This window comes from Platichthys flesus, chromosome 5 (assembly GCF_949316205.1).
Source record: "Platichthys flesus chromosome 5, fPlaFle2.1, whole genome shotgun sequence".
NCBI lineage: Eukaryota > Metazoa > Chordata > Actinopteri > Pleuronectiformes > Pleuronectidae > Platichthys > Platichthys flesus.
In genome coordinates, this window is record NC_084949.1 from 13,424,989 (window position 1) to 13,450,857 (window position 25,869).

Here is a 25,869-nt window from a genome sequence, read left to right on the forward strand (position 1 = left end):
GTTATCAAACCCATGCTATTATCTCAGGAGGGGGGACACACAGGCCTCCGTCCCTCCTGTCTTCTCATGTCATAGGGCATGATGGGTGTTTCTTTATAGAGCCTGACTCAAAACAGAGAGGAGGGGGGGGGGGGATCATCTACTGTATGTTGGTCAGATCATAACAGCAGCTCAGCAGTGCGAGACTTTAAAAAAATAAAATAATCAGGACATATTTGTAAGTCGCTTATAAACTGGATTTAGTTTTAAATCTACACCGTGAGCAGGTGGACACACACTGCACCATCTGCACTGTCAGCCCGCCGCCAACACAAAGTAAACTTCACCGTCTCCGCGTGTCGAACACACACTTCACCACAAGTTCAAGGTTCTAAAAGGATGAATGAGTTGAGTGTTGGTTGGAACTTACCTGAATCATCCTGTTCACACAGCTGCCTCCGGCGGATCCACTTGTTTCATTACTCTGCTCCGCTCCGCTGGCGGACGGCTACACGCCCACTGCGGCTGCCAGCCAATGAGGTGTCACACAGCGCTGGGAACCAATCAGCGCGCTTAACCATACATTCTCTTTAGAACACCAGTTTCAGGATAGAGAGGAAGAGAGGTAGAGAGAGATAGAGATAGAGAAATAGTGAAGTAGAGAAGTAGAGAGGTAAAGAGATAGAGGGATAGACAGCTAGACAGATAGACGGATAGAGAGAGAGACAGAGAGGTAGGTAGGTAGATAGGTAGTTGAAAATCTATAATTTGGCAAAGCTGTCAGTTAAATGTAAGTTAATATGCAATAGGAGACATATATTACAAATATAGAAATATATTCATATATTTTAATGATCACTTACATAGAATTGCATGAGTGACATACATATATTTATAAAAAACAATATTGCAGTTGGAGTATTCCATCAGAGAAGGTGTGTAAAGAGAGTAGAGAACAATATTAAAGTACCTAATTCATTTCATCTAATGTTCAAGTGCTTTGATTCCATAAAATAAACGTAGATGCAGTGCAACTATTTCACGTTGAGTCAGGTGATCCAGTTATTATCCCTTTACAGCAACAAAACGGATTCAAAACATGTCATGACAAAAAAAAGTCATTTCTTATGAAATTAAAACGTGCATTTTGGTTTGGAAATATATATATTTTCCTTCCTTATCCTCCCATGAGGTGAACACTATTTATAAAACATGGTTTAGACACTAACTTTACAAAGTTAAACTTTATTTAAAGTCGCCAACTCTGGATTCATCTGTACAACATGTGAAATCAAAGGGAATGTCAACAGAGCCCCCTGCTGGTTGTATTTAAAACTCCAGTTAAGACAGTGATATCGATGTTACTCCTTAGGAGAAATGTTAAGTACAGCTACAACAAACATTAAAAAATATATGACGTGTAATTCAATATTTTACAAACTTGATCATTGTTTTGATTCATAGTGTCCATTCTCAGATATAGTCACGTAGACTGATAGTCACAAGTCACAGTCTTCTCTGCAGGTGTAAACGTTTTCCCATGATCCTTCATGTCCATACAGGTCGTTCCAGAGAAAAGTTATTTTGCTTTGACTCGAAGAGGATCTCTACATTTTCACAGTCCTTCTCTCAGTAGGACATGTTTGTCCTTTCACCTAAGACTTGGTTCATTCACCCTGTTTGACCAAACTCAATTCTCATGTTACTGGGTAAAGCCACTTCTCTTAAAAAATGAAAAGAGGAACCGAAACCCAAAGACAGAAGCTTGAACAGTTTCCTGAACAATAGTCAATGATTGCTCGGCAGAGACAAATTTGACCTCATTATCATTTGAACTACTGCATCCGGAGTAAACCATATGTGTTTGTATGAACACAATGGCCTGGTCTGCAGGTTTCAAGCTATACCCCTTCTGCTCACGTCCATGTCTTTCCACCGGGCATGAAAGATAAAGTCGTGACATTCTGTGCACTGCTCCTCTGCAGTCTGTGTCCATATCCCACCCAAACCAGAGGTCACCAGCCTCAGGGAAGTGCCCCGCTGAACGTGACGATGGGCAGGCAGAGGAGGGAGCAGAAGGTCGGGTGCAGAGGCTGGATTTGGGCGGAAGTCCTGGATTTTCTTAGTCTCCAGTCGGTGAAACTGTCGGGTTTATAGCACACGGATATATCACACCTTTGGGGAGAGAGAGAGAGAGAGAGAGAGAGAGAGAGAGAGAGAGAGAGAGAGAGAGAGAGAGAGAGAGAGAGAGAGAGAGAGAGAGAGAGAGAGAGAGAGAGAGATAGAGAGAGAAATGAGGGTTAGTCAGATAATAACTCTTGTAAAGCCTGTGGTTGACACTGGAGCGTTGCATTAAGGTTTGATGGAGGGCGTGCCCGAAACTTGGTGTTCGGGAAACAGTTTCATGCTAACAAAACTAGAAATCATTACAGTACTAAACAAGAAGTATACAGGAAATAAAACCCACAACCAGATGAACACGCCTTGTTCAGCAGCTGCCTCAGCCTCCTCATTCACATTAGTGTGATGTGATTTTGGTTGATTGATTAGCTTTTGGTTGACGCCTCAAGTCCTGTGTATATGAATATAATGTTTTATATAAATATATATCGAGAGATTTCATTCTATTCAGCTATGTTTCTCAGAGTAAACTGGGTTATGGCGAGAAAGGATCCAGGTGGGTGGAGAGACGGTGGAGACATGAATGGAACGACATTTAGACATTTTGTTTGTATGTGTGCGTCTGTACTTAAACTGTATTTTTATATGACCATTTTTAACATTTTGGATATTTGGGCCGGTCTTCAATAGTTCAAAGGGATGTTGAAAGGTTAAGACTTGGTTTTAGGGTTAGAAATAGGGTCAGGCTAAGTTGGTGTAAAAACGTAGCACTCAGAATGATTGCTAAGGAAGGCAGGGGCACTTGGGGGCCGTGAGGGTTTAAAACCACCTCAAACCAATTCAAACCATTATTGCTTGGTTAAAATCGCACCAGAAAAGGAATAAATAAATAAGTGAATACATTTTAAAAACAAGTGAAGGTTTAAAGACCACCGACACAGACAGGGCAGAGGGAGCTTAGTTCTTATAAAAAAATTATCCTGACCTATAGGGCCTCTTACTGGGCTGTTGAATTAAAACAGATGAGGAATGCTAATCTGACAATGTATAATAAATGATTGCAATAATAAATAATAACATAAAATTCATAAAAAGATAATTATATTTAAGATAGGTATTAATTGAACCGAGTAAGAACATCTGATACAATTATATATACGTATATGCACACCATGTGTGAGTATACAGCACTAGGCTAAGGGGATGGGGAATGCATCAATAAGTGCCAAGAAATTACAAGGTTGTGTGAGAGTGTGTGTGTCTATATAAGTCCTCACCTGGTGACAGTCTGTAGTATCTTCTTCTCATCCTGGTCCAGACACACAGCAAAGGTTGTGTTTCCAGCTCCGCTCACCTGCACCTTATCCACCTTCACCTCTGTCAAATTCAGCTGCTACAGACAGAAAGGACATCGCCATTAGGCCTCAGCACTCATATTTCAGTTCACGTCCAACAATCCTCTGTATACCTGCTCAATGTGCAATCCCAAAATATACATATAATACAGACTACACTTGCTCCTTTGGTTTTAAACTTGTATATTAATATATATAGTATATATAGTATTGCATAATCATTTTATATTGTGCTGAGCTCTTTGACCTAAGTTAAATGTTTAGTTTACAATTCTTTTTTTATCTTATTGTATTTCTGAGCTGACCTGTAAAAGCTCATCCCACATTTTTTTGTCTTGCTGGTAAACCTGTGTTAACTTAAATATGACAAACAAAACTTGAAACTTGAACTTTTATTCTATACAAATCGGTGGATATTACATACAATTTGATATAATAATATCCCCTGCTTTTGACAATCATTTCAATATACTATTCCGAGGTGTGTACTGACTACTAGAAATCTAGAGTCTAAGCTAAAGACAAAAAACAATGTTAGTGCCAGACATGAGTGTTTCCTGTGTGTAGTGGCTTCTTGTACCATCGAGACATCAGTGAGAAACTCATTGTTCTCAACATACGAGAGATAAGAGGGTAGTCTGATACGAGTTGGAGATGCTTTCCAGGAAGCGCTGAGGTCTTGAAATGGGGAGCGTGTTTCAGAGTTGTTTATGAAAGCAAGCTGCCGCGGTGCTTTTTTTTTTCTTTTAAACCACAAACCGCCGACACAGCGCTCACATTTAGCTCACCTGGTTGTAGCCCTTCTTGCTTTTGCCGTTCTGCCTCTTCACAACCTCAGTCATCATCAGCTGCAGGCACTCCATCTTTGAGTCTGTTCAATTACACACACAGTGACAGCAAATGTTTCATCGCTGTCTCAATACCCGTTCCTGATAGAATATAAGTATGGGACACTTCAGGCAATGATGCAGCACTTCTGGTCTTCCAAATAAAATGGATGTGAGCCTCAAGAGGCCCACTTGTAAAATAGCAAATATCTCAGCCTGTTTTGGCAAACGTGCGGTGCCTAAAAGTATGACAGTGTGGCACAAATCTGGGCCAAAAGAATAGTGCTATAACATATAAAATTGAAACTATAACTTTTCAGATCTCATCATGAACAGTACATCAGGGTGAGGCATGACTCCAGTGTACATGTTCTCAGCCAGCAGCAGCAACGTACCTAGTTCCTCAGGGTTCTTGCACGCTTTGGTCAAGTTCACTGAAGTACAGACTTTCGATTCTCTTTTCCACTGGCTTCTCCCACTGATAACCACCTGGGGAGGAGAAAGGGAGGGAGGGTGAAGATACTGTTGCTCTGGTGATTAAAAAAAAACAATAAAGTACTGGCAGGTCTAATCTCCTCATGCAACCTGGTACAGAGACTCAAGGCCCTAATGGGCAAAGCCTGTTCGCCTTTAGTTACCATCTTTGACACAATCGTTAATAGTGAATTAATAGCACATCATCTTACCCTGTTGTACACCACCTCCAACATCAGAGGCACTGCCTCTCGGTCACCATCAATACCAAACCGTTTACTGGCAGCACCTTTATCCAGAGAGGAAACACACACACAAATAATTAATCCATGTTGGAGTCATGGAAAGGTTAGACATTTTGGATTAGATCAATAACATGTTAAATAACAATGCTGCATTTTAACTCAACTATGATTAGGAGACATGAATTATTCCCAAAGAAAACGTGGAAAACATTCTATCTGGCATTGTTAAAGAAAGTGAAAAATAATTCCTGGATCCGCCCCCTGATCCCGATCCGCTACAATATTTGATAATTTCTTTCTTGACCCACACCAAGGAAGTTTGTTCTGTGTTTTTGTCTGATCTTGCTTACAACGGACGAACAACAGACATGGGTGAAAAAGCCTCTTCCCTGGCGGAGTCAAGAAAAAAAAAACTAGCGAGTAGTTTAGTGAGTAATGAATCAAAGCTCACTCATTCAGTTCCACAGTAAACAACCACCCAACACGAGGCCTGACTATCTCCCTACATCTTTACTTCTCAAAGGAAATGAAAAATCTGAAGTGCGAGCGGCGGTGACGAGCGAAACCAGAAAAAGTAGAAGTATGAATCATGATATGGAAATAACAGATGTTCCTCCTTCCATAAAGTCTGTCTAGTCTCGACCTCATAATAACCGATGAAGCTTTCCACTGCACGGAAAAACGTGGAGGGTTTGGTTAACTGGGGTATCGTTGCTAGGATATGTGTGTGTGTGTGCGTGTGTGAGTGTGTGTGTCACACTCACCCATGGCTTTTATGGCTCGTGTTCCTGCAGTATGACCCAACTCTAGGGAGTGGATGAACACTTCCGTCCTCCTCTCACCACTGGCTAACGTCAGCTGCAACATCAAAGATCCTCTATAGATTACTGAATATTTCTGAATATAACAGTTTTATTACTCAGAGATGTGTTTGTGTGTGTGTGTGTGTGTGTGTGTGTGTCTTTGTGTGTCTGACCTCAGCCTGATAGAGTTGGATCAACGCTGGCCGGGTAGCGTAGCGGCAGTAGTACAGCAGCAGGTCGGCCATGATGGGAAGACGCTGCTCATACGAACCGTCGTAGGACTCTGACTCTGTCTTTGAGGTTTGCTGCAGAAGACAACAGGAACATTTTAAAATGTCTACACTTAATACAATTACACAGCAGGATATAACATGAACAAAGTGGTTGACACTATGGAAAGGTTAAAATGATGCAATGCAGTATTAGGGACATAAATACATGAGATCTTGAGAATAATATTCTAAAGTTATGAGACAAATTTCCTAATTTAATGAGGAAAAAATTTGACAATAATTAATAGAGATTAAAAAAATGTTGGTTCGGAATAACCAGCAAGGGAAACCTATGCATGTCATAGATCCACTCGTCGATCCATAATCTCAAAACAAGCACATTGTCATACTGCAGATATTGACCTTCTGATATTTCCCCCGTAAAATGATGCCTAGTCCAAAATTGACTTTATTTTAGGTAATAGTACAACTTTTAGTACTCATTTTTATTTCCCTTGATGTGGCCCGCTTCCTGTTTTATAATGATAACTAAGGTGAAGCAGAATAGGAATCAGATTCCAGTTGTACCTGGCAGACAACGTTGGTCGGCAGGTTGAGCAGGCTGAGGGTGTTTCGTTCGTACCAAGGGTCCAACATACCAAGGAGATGGGCAATGTCATTGGTACTGTCCCCTGTGCTCGAGAGCTGAAGACCCTGCTTTAAACAAAAAAGCAGAAATTATAGAAATTATTTAACTCCTTCGCTGTGGCCATGTCAAAATCTGGCTTTCTTATACACCCAAACTCAAGAATGGATTTGTGAACCAATCTTTGTGTTCAGTGTTTGAGGTTAGGTTGGGGCTTGATTATTCTGCTTACATTAGACAGGGCCGCTCCTTTTGGCATTCCAGTTTGAGGGAGAGGTACAGGTGACCCCAGGTGACCTCGAGCCGAGTCCCTCTTCACCGGCACAAAGTAGAACTGAAGATTGAAGACCCTGCTGAGACGTGGACACGCGCTCTCCTTCCGCCTCAGGCTGTCATAGGCCCGGGCCACCTTCCCCGCCACATGATCGGCACCAAACACAACCACCCTCAGAGTGATATTCTTACTCTCCTCGTCACTGCTCAGGATAGGCCTCCGTCTGAAGCACACATGTCTGAGAGTTTGACTCTGGGGCTGGAGCAGCGGCTCAAAGCTGCTTAGCTGGACCTGCTGCGGCAGAGAGTTGGAGCGTTTCTCTCGCACCACCAGAAGGTCTTTAGATTCTCTGTTTCCCAAGCTTTTGGCACGGCACAGTGAGCGAGGGCTCTTGGAGAAGAACCGGTGCAGGTGCTGGCTGAGCCGAGGCAAGGCTTTACTCGACTTGGGCGAACATTTCTCCACAACAGGGTACGAGCCGATATAGTCCTCGAAATCGTCGACGTAGTCACTGTCCGCTCCGGAGGCGACGGAGAAGAGCGACTGAGCGTAGGACTCCGAGGTCACAGACAGGGTGGAGAACATGGAGTCTTTGGAAGCGGTGGACAGGGACGAGATGGTGGAGAAGGTGGAGGCCCGGTGGTTAACATTGTAGTCGTTAGGGATGATAGTCATAGAAGGCAAATCTACTTCCTCCTCTTCTTTGTCATGTTCATCCTCCTCCCCCTCGTCTTCCTCATCAAACCCTGCCCCATCCCTCTCATCGTCATCATCAATGTCTAACTCCTCTTCCTCCTCCTCAGCCTGCCTGTTAGCGCTGAGATCGTCAGGGCCGTGCTCCAAGAGGGTGTTCAGATCATCTGCAGGAATCCAAACGGACAGACATGAGTTACATTCAGCAGAACAGAAGCTATCTAAAGAGCATCAAATGAGCTAAAGCCAAATTAAATGGAATATGCGTTGTATTGGAAATATGGTTATTATGTCATATTCAAATTGAAGATAGATTTCTTGGCACTGAAAGGAGAAATGAAAACTGCACATCATCATAGATGAATTATGAGACAAGAGGCCTCACACTGAATACTTTACCAAAGTTGTCTTTCTCCCAGTGAACCATGTAACACTTGGCTGTGGGCAGTGGTAGCGTCTGTAGCATCCCTGCAAGGTTGGGACAGGAAACCAAGCGAAATAACAGCCAATCAGAGCGCTGTTTATCAGAAACTGAAATATCCAAATCATGTGATGTACTGGGTGTATTATAAAAATCCATCCTCTTACCATCACACTTCCTGCCGTTGGATGCTGGGACTCTAATTCTCTCCCTCAGTCCCTCCAGACCCTGGATCACATGGTCACGTCCCTTCAGAGGGTCAGCCATGGCAGCGGCCGTCTCCAAGATGTCGCTTACCACAGAAAAGATCTCAGCCAATTCATCCACAGGTTTTTCCTGCAAAGATGAGAGATAATATATTAATCATTCATCTATTATCACCCCCTTGTAAATTCTAAAATAACTGTCTTAATAGAGTTTAAAGAAATAGTTCTAATAATTTATATACATTCATTTCATCAAAAATATGGCTTTAAAGTGTAGTAGACATATAACGCTACATATTTCCTTGATATTGATTACATGGTCATATAAAGTAAAATCTCTATGCAATTACCTTGAAATATTATAATCTACCATCGTTCATTTGAAATGCATGCAAACAGGGCCTAAAGTGAAATGTAGTTTAAATTGATAGGTCAGGTTTCCTTTGATAAGGAAACATAAACGTATGTGTTTATGTGAATAACAATTCAAGACATTAATATCTTGAAATAATGAGAACTGCTTTGATCCATAGACTCTAAATTAATTGGATGACACATCACTTCCTCCAACTATCCAGAAATTAAAACTATTCTCCCGATACAAGTTGCAGAACTTGAATATTGGAATCAGAGTCTGTCCCCAAATTTTTTGAAATGCACTTTGTAGTGTTTAATCTGGCTAATCTCTAATCCAGTAACAGAGGACACAGAGTTTTCAATACTTCTGACAGCCACCAGATGGCGATCAATACACGTTGTGGAGATGTCATGCCGTCCATCTTTGGAGTCTTTGCTTTGAGTACGTACCTGCAGGGCTCTGTGGATGCTTTGTAGAGGGTACTTGGTGCCCAGCGTGGACTGGAAGGCGTGTTTGATCAGTGTGATGTACGTCTCTTGCTGTGAGTGCTTGACTTGACTGAGCTGCTCGGCCACGGAGAGAAAGTCGGCGGGCACCTCACCCGGGTTCATCAGCAGCACAGTCCTGCAGGAAGCAGACACATGATGTCACCGGCGTGTGGATGTGGAGGATGCAAACAGAGGGCTGTGATGCTGGTGGGGGTTTAGTCGGGAGGAAAAGGGACTTACCAAGTTAAACACCCACAAAAGGTGCTAACCACAAATGTTGGTTAACTTTGGCGAGTTGACTGTGGGAAAGTGCTGCATCGATATATTAAGTGTGAAGCAAGATCAGATAAACTCTCTATGGACGACAGAGATAAAGGGGAAAACATCTCAATCAGAGAGCAGGAGGTACAAGAGTGTAAAGATGACGCACAATCTGAGCTGGAGCGATGACAAGTGTCAAAGGATGTAGAAAGTTTTTTCACCCCCCCCCCCCACGCAGCCTCGGCTCCTCTGATGCTAATCTCTCCTCCATTCCACATACAGGACCAAGCATTAGACCTGGGGTGACAGAGCCTTCTCGAAAGCTGCCCCCCTCCTCCCTCTGGAACCCCCCCATACATACATGTGTGTATAACACGACCACAACACTCTGTGGACTTACATGATCTTGGAGCTGTGGCTGGAGGTGCTGAGGCCTTGCTCCTCTCTCACCAGTCTCTGAAAGGAGATCCCTGAGAGGAAAAAAACAACACAAAAAACATTTGATTTAATGGTTTTAACCACACAAGCAGAGAAAAACACAGTCAGTGTAATAGCGGCAGATAGATATATAGATACATATATCATGTCTTCATAAATATAAATACATGAAACACTTAAATATTGGAAATGAAAAAATTCAATTCATAAAAGATTGAAAAACCTATACAAATCTATACTCTGTCCTGCCTGAGAGGTTATGATGACTCTTAGCGAAGTATATATTTGTTGTGTTCCTTCTGTCGACCATTCCCGTAACTCTCAGCGTAGGTGTTCACGTGTGGCTTCTGCTTTTCTTTGTTTTTTAAAAGCTGAACTTACATCAGCTTTAAAACGATATCACATCCCTATGAAGAAGTGTCCAGTTCGATGTGACGCCTTTATCATGTTCCTCACTGTGATGCTGCTGTTTGTCGTACAAGCGAGCCCCATTCTAAATGCATTCCTTTGACCTACCACTAGGGGGAGGGGTTGGAAAGTTGGAAAAACGCTTGTGAACACATGAGCTGAAGAACTTGTGCGTTAGAGACGGAACAAGTCGGTCAGAAATAGACACATAGAGAAAAAGATAATGCACTTAACACAAACAATGTCCTCCATGTTTACCTGGGGCCTTGAGCTCCTGCTGTAGTGTGGACAGCAGGTTCTTACACACACTGCAGTACGGCTCCGGCCAGGTGAGGAAGCAGCGAAACACCTCGATGGCCTCCTGCAGCAGAGCACTGTCTGGAGGACAGAGAGGTGTCTGCAACACAAGACAGGCATTCAATCAGGGTTGTGTTGAGACACAGTGAGACTGGATAGAAAGGACATGTCTTATGATTGAGCTGTCTGAGAGGACATGGGCCCCCTAAACCTGCATTTCAGACCATCAACTAACTATCGCCATTATTCATGACTCTAAAAAATATATCTAGTGACATCAAACATGTATTACGATTAAAATGAACTTTGAATAAGTGTGGACTAACTATGACAGAGGGTTCGCTTCAGAGCAAGTGATGCTATTATTACTGTAAAATATAGTTCGATAAATTAAACCCATCATTAACCTGAAGTCATTGCTCCATAAGGAATGCAATGGAATTTGAACAGACAACATAAATGTTCAAATTGATCGTGTTCTAAGTTTTATTTATTATAACCACGCTCAGTATCATTACTGTGAGGGTTTAATTCCTAGTCTCAAAAATAACCTTACTTTAAACTTGTTTAATGTTTGAATCTAACAACGTGGGACACTCATCACATCACCCACAGTACATGCAAGCACTGTGCGCCACATTATATAGTTCCAGAAACAAATCTGTCCACTGCGTAGCATCTGTTTATAATTACCATTACATTAACTATAATAAAAAATCTTGAATCTTGAATCTTGAATCTTAAATTATCAAACAGGAATCTTAGAATAATTAGGTAATAATCTACTAAATAAATCACCCAAAAATGAAAAAAAAAAAAATGTTACGTTATAAGGTAAATCACTACAGAACAGTAATAATGAAATGTATTTCCATTATCTAGGTTTAATGACAAACCATCAAAGGTATATTTTTCATAAACTAACAAACGGCAACATAATCACCTGCTCCATATCTGACAGATGAGCTCTGGGGTTTTCCTATGATGCTGTTTCATTAAATAAACATATTTACTGACACTATTGGACTGAAACTTGGAAACAAGGCTCCTGAAAAGAACAACCACAGTGTGACAGCACAGACAACCCGTTCTGCCTTGGACTGTGAACGCCTGACTGCAAAACAGAAGCGTATTTATGTGCTAAAGGTTGTTTTTGTCAAGCCAGCAAACGCTGTGATTTACGAAGATGTTTTTGGAACTGTGCTAGAGGCTTTTGACTCAGTTGTACTCTTAAAAAAACGTCACAGTGGTTTTGAATTGAGGAACTAGTTCATCTTTTGTTCGTAAAACACTATGATGTGTATGTGAAACACTAAGAAGGTCACTGAGAGGGGACCAATGGTTTAACGTTTGGATGGAGACGATTTGTACCTGAAGCAGAGTGGAGGAGAACATGATCGCGAGGGGAGCCACCAGCTCATACTGACACTGCTCCTGAACCTAAATCAATAACAGTAAGAGAGAGAGAGATACAGAGAGTTGTTAGAATAACCATGCATGCACTGGACAATATGCTTCCTTTGACCACAACCTTTGCCCTCTGTTCTCTCACCTCTTTGGTCTTTATGATGATTTGCTGTAAGAGGATGAGGAAGTTCTCTGGGTCTCTCTTCACCAACTCTTCCAGGCTCCAGCGGTTCATGGACTGACCCGCTGAGCACATCAGCACTGAAACACAGCACGTGTAGACACACATGTTCATATGTAGAAGAAGATTGAGAAAAAGACACACGTGTTACTTATTAATCTCATGATCATTTAGAAGAATACAATTTATTGTGGGATTCGAGCAAAGCTATGGCACAAACCATGAAACCCTAAGCTCCTTGATGGAGGACTTTAAACAAACACTGAAACGTTATATGATATAAGGTATTTAATTTCAACTGTAAAACTGAAGAAATCCTAGCGTACTAAAATGAAAGCGAATGTAACACCATAGGTTAGAGTAGTGTTGTGGTTGGTGTTGTTGAACTGCCATGAACCAAACGCACGTCCGCAGCAATCCACAAAAGTTCTTTAAAGCCTATCACTGCCAGACACAACCAACTTTCCGTTGATTGATTGATTGATTAATTACTTTTTACTGATCCCTTCATCTCAAACTCAGTTTCCCAGGAGGTAACACATCAGCAGTGGTTCGGATCACACAAATGTTTTTCCAACATCCTGTCGGTAGCTTCATTTCTCCGCTGCTCTTTGCGCACAGGATAGTATCACACCATCTCTAACACATAGTGTGTGACGTCTATTTAAAGCACAGAGGTGTATTTGCATCCTGAGCTCCGGGGGTTAATTATGATAAGGTGGCAGCACGAAAATGAACCTCAGAAAATTGTGATGGTTCTGTTGAGATGTACATTTTTGTAAACAAGTGCATGTTGACATGAATGTTGTCACTCTCATAGAGAACACACACATCCCTGGAAATCTTCTAAAACAGGTTAGGGATGACAACAGTTTCCGGTTTCTCTGGAAGCCCTGGTGGAATTTCTGGTGGTCAGTTATATATATTATATTGATTATAATCATATCATCTGATTAAAAAAAATAAAATGCTGAACACTAAAAAATAATACTGATAATACTGATAACATTATAATTATGGCCACTGTAATCTTGATACCAACTTGTCGCACCGTTTACCGCCACTGGAACAATGAAGTGAGGAGGAGAAGAACATGAAAACCTATAGGTGCAGCTTTAGCTTTTTTTATGTCAGGGCACAAAACACGGCACATGTCTGCATATATATATGATTCTCTTTATCTGGCACTGGTTGACGTGTGGGTGTCTGATGTCGATTCCATAAAGCCTGTTTTCACCCAGCGCCGCACTAACTTCTGCCTCACTCACACCCTGCGGTTCCGTGGCACCACTTCCTCTCACCTGCCGATTCACCCAACTTCCTCCAGCAACCAGTAACACATTTCCCTGATGAGAGCACAGCAGCAGCGTTACCGACAACAAGCTCAGGCGCCCGTGAACTCGAATGCCCCGTGTTTGCTGGCGGAGCGCCTGTCACACGGCGGCCTTGTGTCGACAAAGTGAGCACAAACAACGGCCTTCTGTGCGAGTTAGCGCAGCAGTCAGCAAATATCACGTCCCAATGTGTCGGCTGGGGCTGAAACTTCTGAGAAAAGGTGTTACATTTCATTTCAAAGAAAGGGAAGCCTTGATCCCACACGTGATCATGAGTGTCTGGGCAGAGCTGCTAAATCATCCGATGTGGCTTTTGGTTTTTACACTTGGTTTTATATTAATTCTGCTTTAAATAAAAGTGTCAGAGTAAATCTTTCCAGTGAGCTTTTACACCTTATCGTTCTGAGGGTCGCGGGGAGGGCCTGGAGCCCATCCCAGCTGACAGTGGGCGAGAGGGGGGGGTCACCCTGGACAGGTTCATCACAGAGACAAACAACCATTCACTCAAACTCACACCTCGACCCAATTAAGAGTCACAAATCAACAGAACCTGCACGACTGTGGAAGGAAACCGGAACACCCGGAGAAAACATGCAAACTTGCGAGGCCTTGGTGGGCCAGAAGATTCCAACCCAGAACCTTCAGGCTTAAAGGCAAGAGTATTAACCTCTGCACCACCATGCCGGATTCTGCAACCCCCCGCAAAACTACAAAATCAGACACTGAACGGCCAAGGTTTCCATCTTCCCTGGGAACTACTTAGTAACCAAGTATGTTTTTCAGTTCTCTTTGTGTTTTCAGTTCAGTTTCTCCTTGTGCTTTAAAAAACAGGAGATACAGTCAAACATGTGCTGCGATGACGTGAAAAACACAACTGTCTTTACATCGAGTTCTCATTTATAAGATGTACAAAATATGCATCCACAATCTAAAAACAAAATGTCAAAAAACAACCCCACCTCGGAATGAATATAATTAACGGATCCGCCCCCAGATCTGGATCCACACCAAGGGTTCTTCCCCAACTCATGCAGCATCATTCCACCAAGTTTAGTGGTAATCCATACAGTAGTTTTTGTGTGATGCTGCTAACCGACAGACAGAGGAAAACCTAACCTCTTTGGCAGAGGTAATTGTTGTTTTTGCTGCCACATGCGCTGGAAAACCAAACTCCTCTCAGCGTGTGCCAGTGTCAGCCAGTGGAGTCTTACCGTTCCAGTGGTGTGCCGCTGTGGGGCTCCGTCTCAGCCCGTCCAGACACCGGTCCAGAGCGTGCTGGATTCTGTCCTCTGTGCACGAGGTGTGCTGCATCTTCACCGCTCAGGCTCTGTGGAGGGGCAGCGGAGAGACCTGACATTAACTAACAACATAGGACACTCAACTTCTATCCGTGTGTATTATCTTGAAATTCTTTAGCGGGGGTGCATAATGTTCGCACACACACTCCTCTCTTTTCATGCAGAGTATCACAACAGCTATCCCATCTGCTTTGCATGAAGGCAGATCACCTGGTAGGTATGAAAATGATCTTTAGTCAAAGAAGATACTCAAACCATAAAGGCAAATGTATGGTGTTGACACGCGAGTTGCTTGCTGCTGTTTTGTTGCAATACAATTCCTGAACTATCGCACACAACACAACACATGCCTGCTTGTTTCATATTATATATATGTTCTTGGTTCTCTATTATAAAAATAAGTTCTTCATTTGACAATTGTCTGGCATGTCTGTGGACGCTGCCCTGCCTCGGATCAGGTTTTATTTGAAGTCCCAAAAACGGTTACGTGACCTGTGATGAATTCAAAACATTAAATTCAACAAGAACTAAACACCTTAAGCTTCTGCTCACTGTCAGTCACGTCCATCAACATGTGAGCACAAACCAGGAAGAAGTAAAGCAGGAGAATGATTGACAGTTTATCTAGTTTTACACACAGAAGACCTATTGACAAGCAGGAAAAAGAAGAAATGATTATGTCCACTATTAATAAGTCTAATATTAAGAGGAACATCAACATACTAATCTAAACTCTCAACTGTAAACATTAACCAACAAGCTTTGACAGCAGAAACATTTAAGCAAACTAAAACAATACATTTTGCACAATATATATTTGATCAATGGTTTAGAACAGAAACACAGGCCTCAGTGATTTCACATATAAAAGCTTTTCTTTCATCAAATCCATGCACAATTAACCGCATGGGAAATAATTTCCAAATATGCCCGGAGAGTTTTCTCAAGGCCCACTCCCCATCCATCCACCAAGAACAACCAATGAAAACACTAGAATGACCCCCCCCAGTAGAGCAAATACCTCCACCAAGGCCCAACAGTCACCTTGAATACAATCAAGCTGCACCAAATTTAACACACTCATGGTTCTTATGTTTTTTTTTCTTTAAACAAAACACATTTTTTCATTGCGATTTATACATTATCTAAAAATGATCCAAAAGCTTTTCGTTACCTTGGGTTTTGTTGCATTACCCCCCCCCCCCCCCCCCCCCCCCCCCGTTCTAAGTTTCTCTATAACAGTTTCCGCAGGGGTTTTGTCCTCCTGCCGACAGTCAACACAAACAACACTGTAAACCTCACCCTGTCGGCTGTGGTCAAGATGTGAAACTGCTGTCGATAGGGGTGATTGTGAAAACAGTCTAGCATGCTATTCCAGTGTTACCACATTAACATAGTGGCTGCTTCCCATCTTCGGCACTGAAGACCCGAGGATGTGCTGAACTTCACCTTTTTTCTTGGACTTTCAGTGTTGTACGTGCGTCGGGTTGTTTTTCATGCAGCAACTCAGGGCAACCCAGGTGTGGTAAGTGGTTTCAGTTCTGTTTTGAAAACAAGTCACCAGCGTTCATACACAGTCTCTATAACAACTTACCAGGGATGTCCCGTCAGTGACTTCATCACTCAAATGTTATGTTTATGTAGGTAAGGCGACTAAAGAAATGTGGTTAAATCCCCTTTTTTCCATTTCTACATTTAAACTAATGCTCTTCTGATTTCTAAATATACAAATTTCTGCATCTGCCTAACACATTGTCCATTTCACTCAATGTTCGATAGGCTGGCTAATTGGGATATATGAAACATTTTTGGGGAAATCTTACTGATGAAATTTGATGTCAAAGATGGTTGATGTTGATTTCATTCATTTATTGAAATCAAATGATGAGATTGCTGCTAATGCATTGTGTTCATGTTTGATGTCTTTTTAAAGCGTCTCTACATTACATGTATGCCAATACTGGGAAATGTCCAATTTTGCAGAACAAACACTCCAGAGCTTTTTTAAGATTTGGTCTTTTTGATCTTTTCTGGTAACATGTAGCCACGTGCTGGAAACACGAACCACAACTATTTGAGACCACATTGATTAGCTGGATAGAGATATAACTGAATATGTTACAGATTTAGTTTACATTTATCTAAACTAATCTGCCACGGGGTTGCTTGCGGAGTGAAGTCGGAGCTGAGACAGGAATCAGTAGTGACATCAAAGCTGTTTTGGTCTGATTACATTTTCTCAAAATTTCCCCAGTGCCTGTGAGAAATTCCCCAACTCATATAAAGCCGTGAATGAAAGCTGTCAAGTGAATAGTGTCAACTTATGACTCACTCTCACCCCAAAGAGATGGTCCACCCACAGGCCACTTCCACACAATACAAGGTTTTTTGTTTTTGTTTTCGTGTGAAAAACGTTCACGCTATTAAAAAATGTCTAACCCTGTATACAATCAAAGCAAAATTTTACTAAGCGATATTGAGGCTCTTAGGTTTTTTGGACCAATACAACATGTGCACGTCTAACAAATCAAAACGCATGTTGTCGAAGCTTGTAGCACTAGAAAGAGAACAACTTCCTCCTTGGTCTGATAATAACTGTAATATATAAACTGTAAAAAGTGACCTGTAGTCATTGAGCCGCAACCAACTGCAGGACATAGTCCACAGAAACCTGATGCTGCTGTTCATCTGTTTATTCAAAGTTCAGTGGAGCTCGACTAAAACGTACACACTGCAAAACGTTACTTACATTGCTGAGTCCGAGAAGCCGCTGCTACGGAGCAGTGTTCAAATCCCATCAAATTGAAAACTGCACTTCCTTGTGCCCTTGATTAACATGTCAAGTGTGAAGCCGAAAAGATGAACGGTTCTCGATATGTGAGCAAGCCATGGACAGACAGAGATTTCTGGAATGATTTGATGGATATTTGTCGGTAGCCATTGCTCAAAGTTTAGAATAACATTATGTAATCAACCTGAAGCCAGGATAAAGCAACAGTCAGCCCAACTCCTGTATGAGAAACGATTAAACCAAATGCGCAGATCCGGGACTGTTCACAAACCAACAGGACAAATGTAATTCTCAATAAACTCAATGAATAACGCCCTGAAGCAGCTGCGGTACAGTTTAAACTCATCATCTTCTGCTCCCTTCATCAATATTCAGCGTTCCCAAGTCTTTCTCTTTTCTTATTCTGCGGTTTGAATCATAGTAGATTGAACACTAAACGGCATCACGCTTAATGTGATTGGTCAGAGGTGTGAAATTCACCACAGAATCATTCACTACTTCAGACAACTGTTTCTTTTAACGAAAGTAACAAACAGGATGTAACGTGCAGCTCCAGATCTGTTTGTACTGTTAGTTTGATTCTAACACCCTCAGGCAAGTTTCTCATTAAAACCTCATGATGGTCTTTCTAAGGTAAACAAAAGGGGAACATAAGCTACACAACACGCAACCACTGAGAAATTGTAGACTGCACGTGTTGCACAAACAACTGCCTGTATATTCTTAAGAGATATACCTAATGGGATATACAGTAGAAACACACATTCACTGTACAAACGACCTCACCACTGACACCATTTGGAGGAGCGGGGCAGGAAGCTGCAGGTTCAAGCGGCCAAATTATCCCCCAGCACTTTGCTCTTTTTCCTGCGGTTACCTCTCAACAACAATACCACCAGCTCCACGAATAAACAACACATCCACGCAGCCGATTTTTCTCAGCGGCCCCTCCTCCCCCGAGAGGTATTGTGTTAGAAGAGGTGTCCCCGAGTAGGCGCTGAGGTGGTGTATGGAGGTGAGCCTATCGGACACTTGTGCTGAGGGCTCCGGTCATTGTCCAGCGTGGACAGAGCTGGACGAGAGCCTGGTGAGAGTGGAAGGAACTAATAAGTCAGACGCCATGAGGACGGGGGTCAATGGAGACATGCAAATGTGATAAAGAGGGGAAGACCTTATGTGAGGTGGCACGATGCGAGGAAAGTTTATAACTGCCAACAGTTGTAGTCCTGTTGAAGATATCAGTTCATTTGTCTGATATATACAACCCCTGTATAGGAGCATTCTTAAGAGCTAACACCACTCCTTTACAATATGTAATTTAAGATGCATTTATTTATTAGTCCTAAACACATGCACAGACATGCAAAGGCACACTCATGCAGGTAGGTAAATTTAATTTCTGCTTTTGACCCATCTGGTGCAGGACACACAGAGCAGTGAGCGACCATGTACGGCGCTAGGGGAGCAGATGTTGGGGGAGTAAGGTGCCTTGCTCAGGGGCACTAGACAGGGTAGGGAAACTCTTGGATTTATGGACAGATCAATCCAGGTTCGTCTAGTGTTGTCTCTCTGTGGAGTCGAACCAGAGACGAACCAGAGACCTTCTCTGCCCATAGTCCAAGTTTCTGCCACTAGACCACCGCCTCTCCTTAACATGAAGGGTCAATGTATTGGATGTAAAGGAAAGCCTAGTGGATGCTGAGGGAAGAGGTTGAGGTGAACATGTTGTCTCATAGGCTGAAGGCACTGAACACCAGGCAGGGGGGGGGGGGGGGTTCAAGCTGTGTCTCAATTAGGGGCTGCATAGGCTGCACTTCACAGCATATGGTGTCAATCCCCATGGATAGACCAATTTCAAAGGCTCCTCCAAATGCTGCTAGCAAATGCATCCTTCCATCCCAGAGATCCTTTTTCTGGGCGAACCTATCCCAGGTCTCATTAAACCGTTTTTTCTTAAAGAGGGGATGTTGGCGGCAAGCAACAACACTTTTAATGCTTGAGTGTGTTAACAAAAAAAACAGCAAAACCTCACTCCTGAGTGTCATCATAGTTGTTGACGTACAGTTGAGAGTCGTGTTGCCAATGCGTGATTCTGTGAGGTTTCATAAGAGGATGTATGCAGCACATCTCTGCGAATCAACAAGGTCACTTCCACTTTTTCATGGTTTGAAAACTTGCAGCAGTCAGACAATAACAAGCAGAGTTTGTTTTGCGTGGAACAATCAGAATCTCTGAATTTACCGTGGAGACATTACAATTAGCCGAGAGCTAACGTCCAATAATGAAGGGGCCGCGAGAAACCACTGAAACAACATGAAAACCAATTAGTCATCACACTGATCATGTTTCCAGGAAGAGCACCAAACTAGAACGGGGCACTCGGTTGAGCGCACACCGCTGCTGAGGCCAGACAGTTCCCTTGAATTCAATAAAGCTGGCCCAAATTGCATAATAAATATCAATCTTTCCAAAATCTTTTCATCGAGATCCATCAAGTTACCCCTTGGTAAATTGGTGAAAATGTCAAAAAGGTTCACTGGGTTCACTGGGTTCTTTCTGGACCAATGTCTCTTCCTTCCACCAAGTTTGGCGGAAATACGCGTAATCCTTCTGACAAACCAACAGGACAGGGGGAGAACCTTTTTTGACACTCAACCCAGATCATATTGGTCCCAGCTGCTCAGACAGGCAGCCCATCAATCTTGTCATGGGTTTTCAGTGTCGAGTCAGGTCATCGTAGACAGGAAACTAAACCTTTAAAATAGGTTATATCAACCAATAGCTGCAAATCGAACAGATGAACCGCACTGTCAGCTTAAATTGTGTCACAATGGTGAAGGTATATAGTTATTTATACATTACTTTTGTATCGGCTCCACATCAAACTGGTTTCTGAGAAAGCCCAGTACATCATTTAGCTGCTTCTATCTGTGTTTTCATCCAGCTCTCTTGTGCTCCCCGTGTAGCCCTACGAGTATCAACATCTCCCAGACAAAACCTTCACCTGTGTGTGTGTGTGTGTGTGTGTGTGTCTCTCTTTTTCTTTCTCATGCTGTCCTCTTTTTCCTCTCCTTCCATCCTCACGAGCTGCTTCCCATCTCCCCCACTGATCCCATAACCAACTGCTTCCTAACAGGAAGATAGCTCCCCTGCTCTGCTGAGGAAGCAGGTGCCTCCCTATTGTTGTGGTGTGATCAGACTCTTAGATGCACTCCCACAGACCAGTAAGGAGAGTGTGTGTGTGTGTGTGTGTGTGTGTGTGTGTGTGTGTGTGTGTGTGTGTGTGTGTTTGTGTGTGCATGCATAGGTGCGTGCGTGTTCTACAGTATATGCATGCTTGTCATTTTCACAGCCCCCACCTGATTGATAGAGTCTGATATTCACATCCAGTCTTCCTCTGCCGGCCCAACAGAGCTGTGATTCCCCCTCTCCCTTTCTCTCTCTGCTGACCCTGTGGATGTGAACTGGTCTCTTATGGCTTTAGGAAACAACATTGGTCCAACTCCAAAGCCCTGGTGTAACTAAGTGCTTCCCTTTAGTTCAAACAGTCGCTACCGGTGAGAACACAGGCTGATGGAGGGGATCTCTTGTTACAAACTAAGGAGAAGCCTGTGTGTGTGTGTGCGTGTGTGTGTGTGTACAATAAAATCCCTCAGGTTGTTTTGTGGCTCTGTGCAAAACAGTGAAGTTGATTTCACATCTGAGCTTCAAGAGCGTCATTCTTCACCTGATCCAGATCTGCGCCAACATTTATTGGGTCCTTCCCTGAAACTGTACTGAGCTTCATGAGAATCTGTTGTGTAGTTTTTTCAGAATCGTGCTAACTAACAAACAAGCCAACAAACATAGAGGGGTGAACACATAACCTCCTCAGCGTCGATAAAAAAATTAATTATTATTAATAATACGTTTTCAAAAGGTATTTGCAAATAATTCTATTCTCATAATGAATCTAGACTTTTTTAGGTTTACCGCAACTTATTATTATCATACCCAAGTAGATGGTATAGTTAGTGCAACTAAAAACCCAAACAGGAAGTATCAGCTTCAAACAAACACTGTGATGCAACCATTTGCTCTGCATTTAACTCCAGCATCAACACACACGGGTTGTTTTGTCACTTGAAATCCTTACTGTGTAGCCTCTGGTCTTCACTTCCTCAATAAACACTCATAAAAACTAAATCGGATGCAAATATCATGAGTTGTTAAATCAGGTTATTGGCCAGAGGCGACTCAAGATACACAAACAGGACTGTGAGTCTTTGTCTGCTCAAGTTCAACAACAACATGAACAATTCTTCTGTTCTCTTTTTGGAAAAACTGAATCTCTTTGCATTTTCCAAGTGTGATATGAGAAAAACAGTGTGGGTGCTTAGAAAGCTGACATTACCGAATATGTATTTGATTAACAACAGGTGTGTTGTGCACACGCACACACACACACACACACACACACACACACACACACACACACACACACACACACACACACACACACACACACACACACACACACACACACACACACACACACACACACACACACACACACACACACACACACACACACACACACACACACACACACACACACACACACACACGGGGTGTAGGCGTCAAACCATGTGTCAAAAAGGTGTAGATGAAGATTTGACTGATAGCACAGCTTTAAAGAGACAAACAGGATGTGATGCTGTGAATAACACACACTGCTGAGCTGGGAGACTTCAATCACTTCAGCTAGATGCCATCTACACATTGTGACAGTGTGGGACTGTGCGCCTCGTGTCCATCATCTGTGGTGTCTGTGTGCAATCCAGGTTTTTTTTTTTCTAGTGCAAGCTCGACACATCTCCAGCAGTTTATGTTTCTCAACAACAGGAGATGACTGTACTCCAACTGATTGTGTAATTGATCAATTTGTAAAAGAAATTGGGAAACTGTTACGGGAACAATCATTATCTGACAGGCAGGGGGAAATCCATGAAGCCAGGAGGAGACGATTAGGTTTAACCCTGATATTGGTCTTATGTTATGGTCTTAAACAACCACTGAGAGAGTGATAATGTGGCCGACACATAAACACTACCACAGGGCTGGAGGGACAAATAAATGCTATATTTACCCTGCTACTCATCCTCACATGAATCCAAACACATTCATCCCCTGCATGTTGTGTCGGACCTGACTTGGAAGGGGACACACAAAACAGACACATTGTAAAGGTTTTAAACATGAGACTAAGATTTGTTTTGGACTGCTGTGGGACATGGAAGTCACCGCTGAAACCTGATTGTCTTGCAACAGACTTGAGATTTGCTCATTAACACTTGTGACTTGACTTGGACTTATCTCAACATGAGGTTGGATTTGTATTTCAATCAATCAATCAAGTTGTATTTGTTAGCCCATATTCACAAATCACAATCTGTGTGGTCTTGACAGACGTCCTCTGACCTTAAAAGGGATCGTTCAACTAGAAATTAAAATCCACTCATTATCTTCTCACCACTCTGCCGATGGAGTGACGGGGGAAGAGTTAGAGTCCACAAAACACTTTGGGAGAATCAGGTGTTAGTGTTATGAAACAGTGTTATGGTAGAATCCAATACAACTAAAGTTACTGGTGACCAAATCTCCAGACGTAATAAAAAGAATATGAATGTCGGGGCTTGCAGACACTTGGATGACACCACAGGAGCAGTAATGGGGGCATGTTATGGTGTTTTTTTTCTTCTTTCACGTACAGTGCCTTTTAATAAATACTGTTCCTGAAAGTCCGCATGTGGCAGACATGTGGTTGCTTCATGTGGTAAAAGGATGTTGAGTACAGGCGTTGGCTCAACAGTGTTTCTATTGGGTGGAGCCCTCAAAGACGACTGTGTCTAACTGAAGGTGTTTTTCTGGGTCAGTTTTCTCTGCTTGCATTCCTTGTCTCATCTCTGTATCTATTAAAAAATCTATTAAAAAATAGATCATGAATTGAATAATGGTATTTCTTTTGCACCAAATTGAATAATGACATCATAGAAATAATTGATGGATTGTGTGTCCTCACGTGCTCAGTAACACAAACCACACAGACTGCAATCAGCACGGGAAGAGCAACTCTTATAAACTCACGGAGCCGTTTAAGGTACTGACACAAACGTCTGAGATCAACACATAACAATCCATGTTCCCATTTATAAACACAAACACGCTCACATTTGAAGCCAGTCAACAACCAGGCGCCTGCCTGACATGTGCTTCTTCTTCTCTACTTCCTCAGTTTACTAAAGGCATGAATCATACAGGGCTTCTGAAAAAGCAGAAGTTCCCAAAATTGTAGAACGGGGGGGGGGGGGGGGGGGGGGGGGTCTGCTAGCAATATGACAGCCCAGCCTTTACACGTGACGCTGAAATGATCCATCACCTTCACAACAAGACTCCTGAAGTTCTCATCAAAGGAGAGAAATGAACTTTATTATAAAGTGCAGGTTCAGTGGGGAGATGTAACACATAAATGTACGTACTTCAGATTCGCTAATGTTTTGCTGTTTATCAAGTGTTGTAATGTTCTGCCCACAGAGCCGGACCCCCCCCCCAAAATCTGATTGGCCCCTGAAGTGCCCCTGTCCTGTCAGAAGTCATTTATTTAAAAAAGCTAGTCACTCACTGGGATATATGATTTATATGTATATTTTCCAAGCCTTATTGAAGAGCACAACGTACTTAAACAAGGAGCAAATCTCAGAAAACATCAATAGCCTACAGTGGGACTTTGCTCCAAGCTACAGGGCGAACAGTGAACAGGGAATGACTTAAATTTGAACCTACAATGAATCAGGAATTGTGCTTGGATGTTGGACAAAACATTGTGCGCCCCTAATTGACAAATATCCTAGACTTTCCACGGTCTGTCCATAAAGAGGAGATTCAAACTACCTTCACTTCGGAGCAATCAGGAGCAAACATCAGTTTAAATGTAACAGTAATAATAATGTGACACTAATCTTAGTCTGTTGTTTGGCCACATCACCCAGCTCTAACTGTGATGCTGACTGATGACAGAAGCTGTCACATGGCAGAGAAATGAACTTGGATATTATAAAGGACATTAAAAGACAACATGAGACGGAGAGAGGACTCTGACTAGAGCAGCTATGAAGACCAAAGTGCCCAATACAGACGTGTTCCACTATATCAGATAGAAGTGATGAAGCTGGAGGACATTGACAATATCCTTATATCCTCTCTGACATTTCATATGAAAGCAATATTAGACACATATCAAGGCTCCAAACGGGATATATGTTTAAACACACATCCAGGTGATGCATGTGCACCAGGTCTGTCTCTAATGCACATTACAGGACAGGATTCTTTCTTTTCTGGGGTACATAAGTGTGAGTTTGTTTTCTATTTTCAACATTTAACTCAACATTTAGTTCTTAATTTATTTTGCCCTGAAAAGCACTTTGAAGTAGTCTAGAAAATGTTTGCATCGATCAACACTACTTACTGATAGACATTTATGAAACAGAATCGAAGAAAGCAAACTATCCGCAGATCTCTCTCTCTCTGTCTGTCTCTGACACACATACACACACACACTTACCCTTCAAAATAAAATGCACCTGTTAACTGCCTTCCTCCTCTTACCTGCAGTTCACTGGCCAACATCCATGGTTTCCCTGTGTCTCCAAAGTCTAAAGAGTCCCAGGCCAAAAACGCGTCTCCGGCTCGGTGCTTGTGCCATTCATCCACTGATCCGTTCATCCATTCATTCATTCATTCAGCGCGCACATCACGGTTTAACAGACGAAGCCACATCCTGGGCGCAGCAGAGTTGACATCACCCTCCGTCTCTGCTCGTTGAAGCTTCTGCTGCGCACAAACCCGTCTGCGCTGCGCACATCACAGCCGCTCACAAACAGGAAGTGGATGAAAGAAGTGCATGTGAACACACAGAGTGAGGCTGCTGGTGTGCGTGCGTGTGCATGTAGGTGGGAAGTGTTTCTACGTGCGCGTTTGGAGAGGCTGCATGTGGATTTTGAAGGGATGTTGGCCGCTGAAAGGAAGTCATCTGTTTGACATGTTTATTTTCACATGCGTGAGTCAAGTGTTTGTTTAGAATTAAAAGCTGTGGCTTTGTTGATTATCGTTGATGCCACTTATATTGATGACAATTTATATTGTGATCATTATTGATCGGACTGTTGGTTCATTCCACAGCCAAAGGTCCACTGCATTCTCTTTTTTGGAATGCAAAAGAGAATGCAAAGTGTCAATAATTGTATTCTAATATTTGTATTCAGCTCAAACATACAACTTCCAAGTCCCCTTAATGTAAATAGCAAACTATTG

General features: G+C 42.5%; 1 protein-coding gene across 2 annotated transcripts; it reads right to left on the reverse strand.

The window, feature by feature from the left end:
* Window positions 1-812: 812 nt before the first annotated feature.
* pik3r5 (phosphoinositide-3-kinase, regulatory subunit 5) lies at window positions 813-25,398 on the reverse strand. 2 transcript variants are annotated; one of them, XM_062387426.1, is made up of 18 exons: window positions 25,165-25,398; window positions 14,640-14,755; window positions 12,059-12,174; window positions 11,878-11,946; window positions 10,468-10,606; window positions 9,764-9,833; window positions 9,064-9,238; window positions 8,218-8,386; window positions 8,029-8,097; window positions 6,895-7,796; window positions 6,605-6,730; window positions 5,978-6,109; window positions 5,766-5,859; window positions 4,969-5,045; window positions 4,678-4,771; window positions 4,244-4,326; window positions 3,378-3,493; window positions 813-2,154 (listed from the first exon to the last, which is right to left on the reverse strand). In XM_062387426.1, exons 2-18 carry the CDS (start codon window positions 14,737-14,739, stop codon window positions 2,004-2,006), a joined length of 2,682 nt encoding a protein of 893 aa, XP_062243410.1. In that variant the 5' UTR covers window positions 14,740-14,755; window positions 25,165-25,398; the 3' UTR covers window positions 813-2,003. The 2 variants fall into 2 exon arrangements, with proteins under 2 accessions (XP_062243410.1, XP_062243409.1); XM_062387425.1 differs by having other exon boundaries at window positions 6,605-6,733.
* Window positions 25,399-25,869: the final 471 nt, after the last annotated feature.

Excerpts from the sequence above, each read along its gene's own strand:
- pik3r5 (XM_062387425.1), bottom strand. The coding sequence starts at position 14,739 with ATGCAGCACACCTCGTGCACAGAGGACAGAATCCAGCACGCTCTGGAC. Across the intron at positions 8,098-8,217 it reads CAACGGCAGGAAGTGTGATG|GGATGCTACAGACGCTACCA; the intron begins GTAAGAGGATGG and ends CCAACCTTGCAG. Across the intron at positions 2,155-3,377 it reads ATACTACAGACTGTCACCAG|GTGTGATATATCCGTGTGCT; the intron begins GTGAGGACTTAT and ends CTCTCCCCAAAG.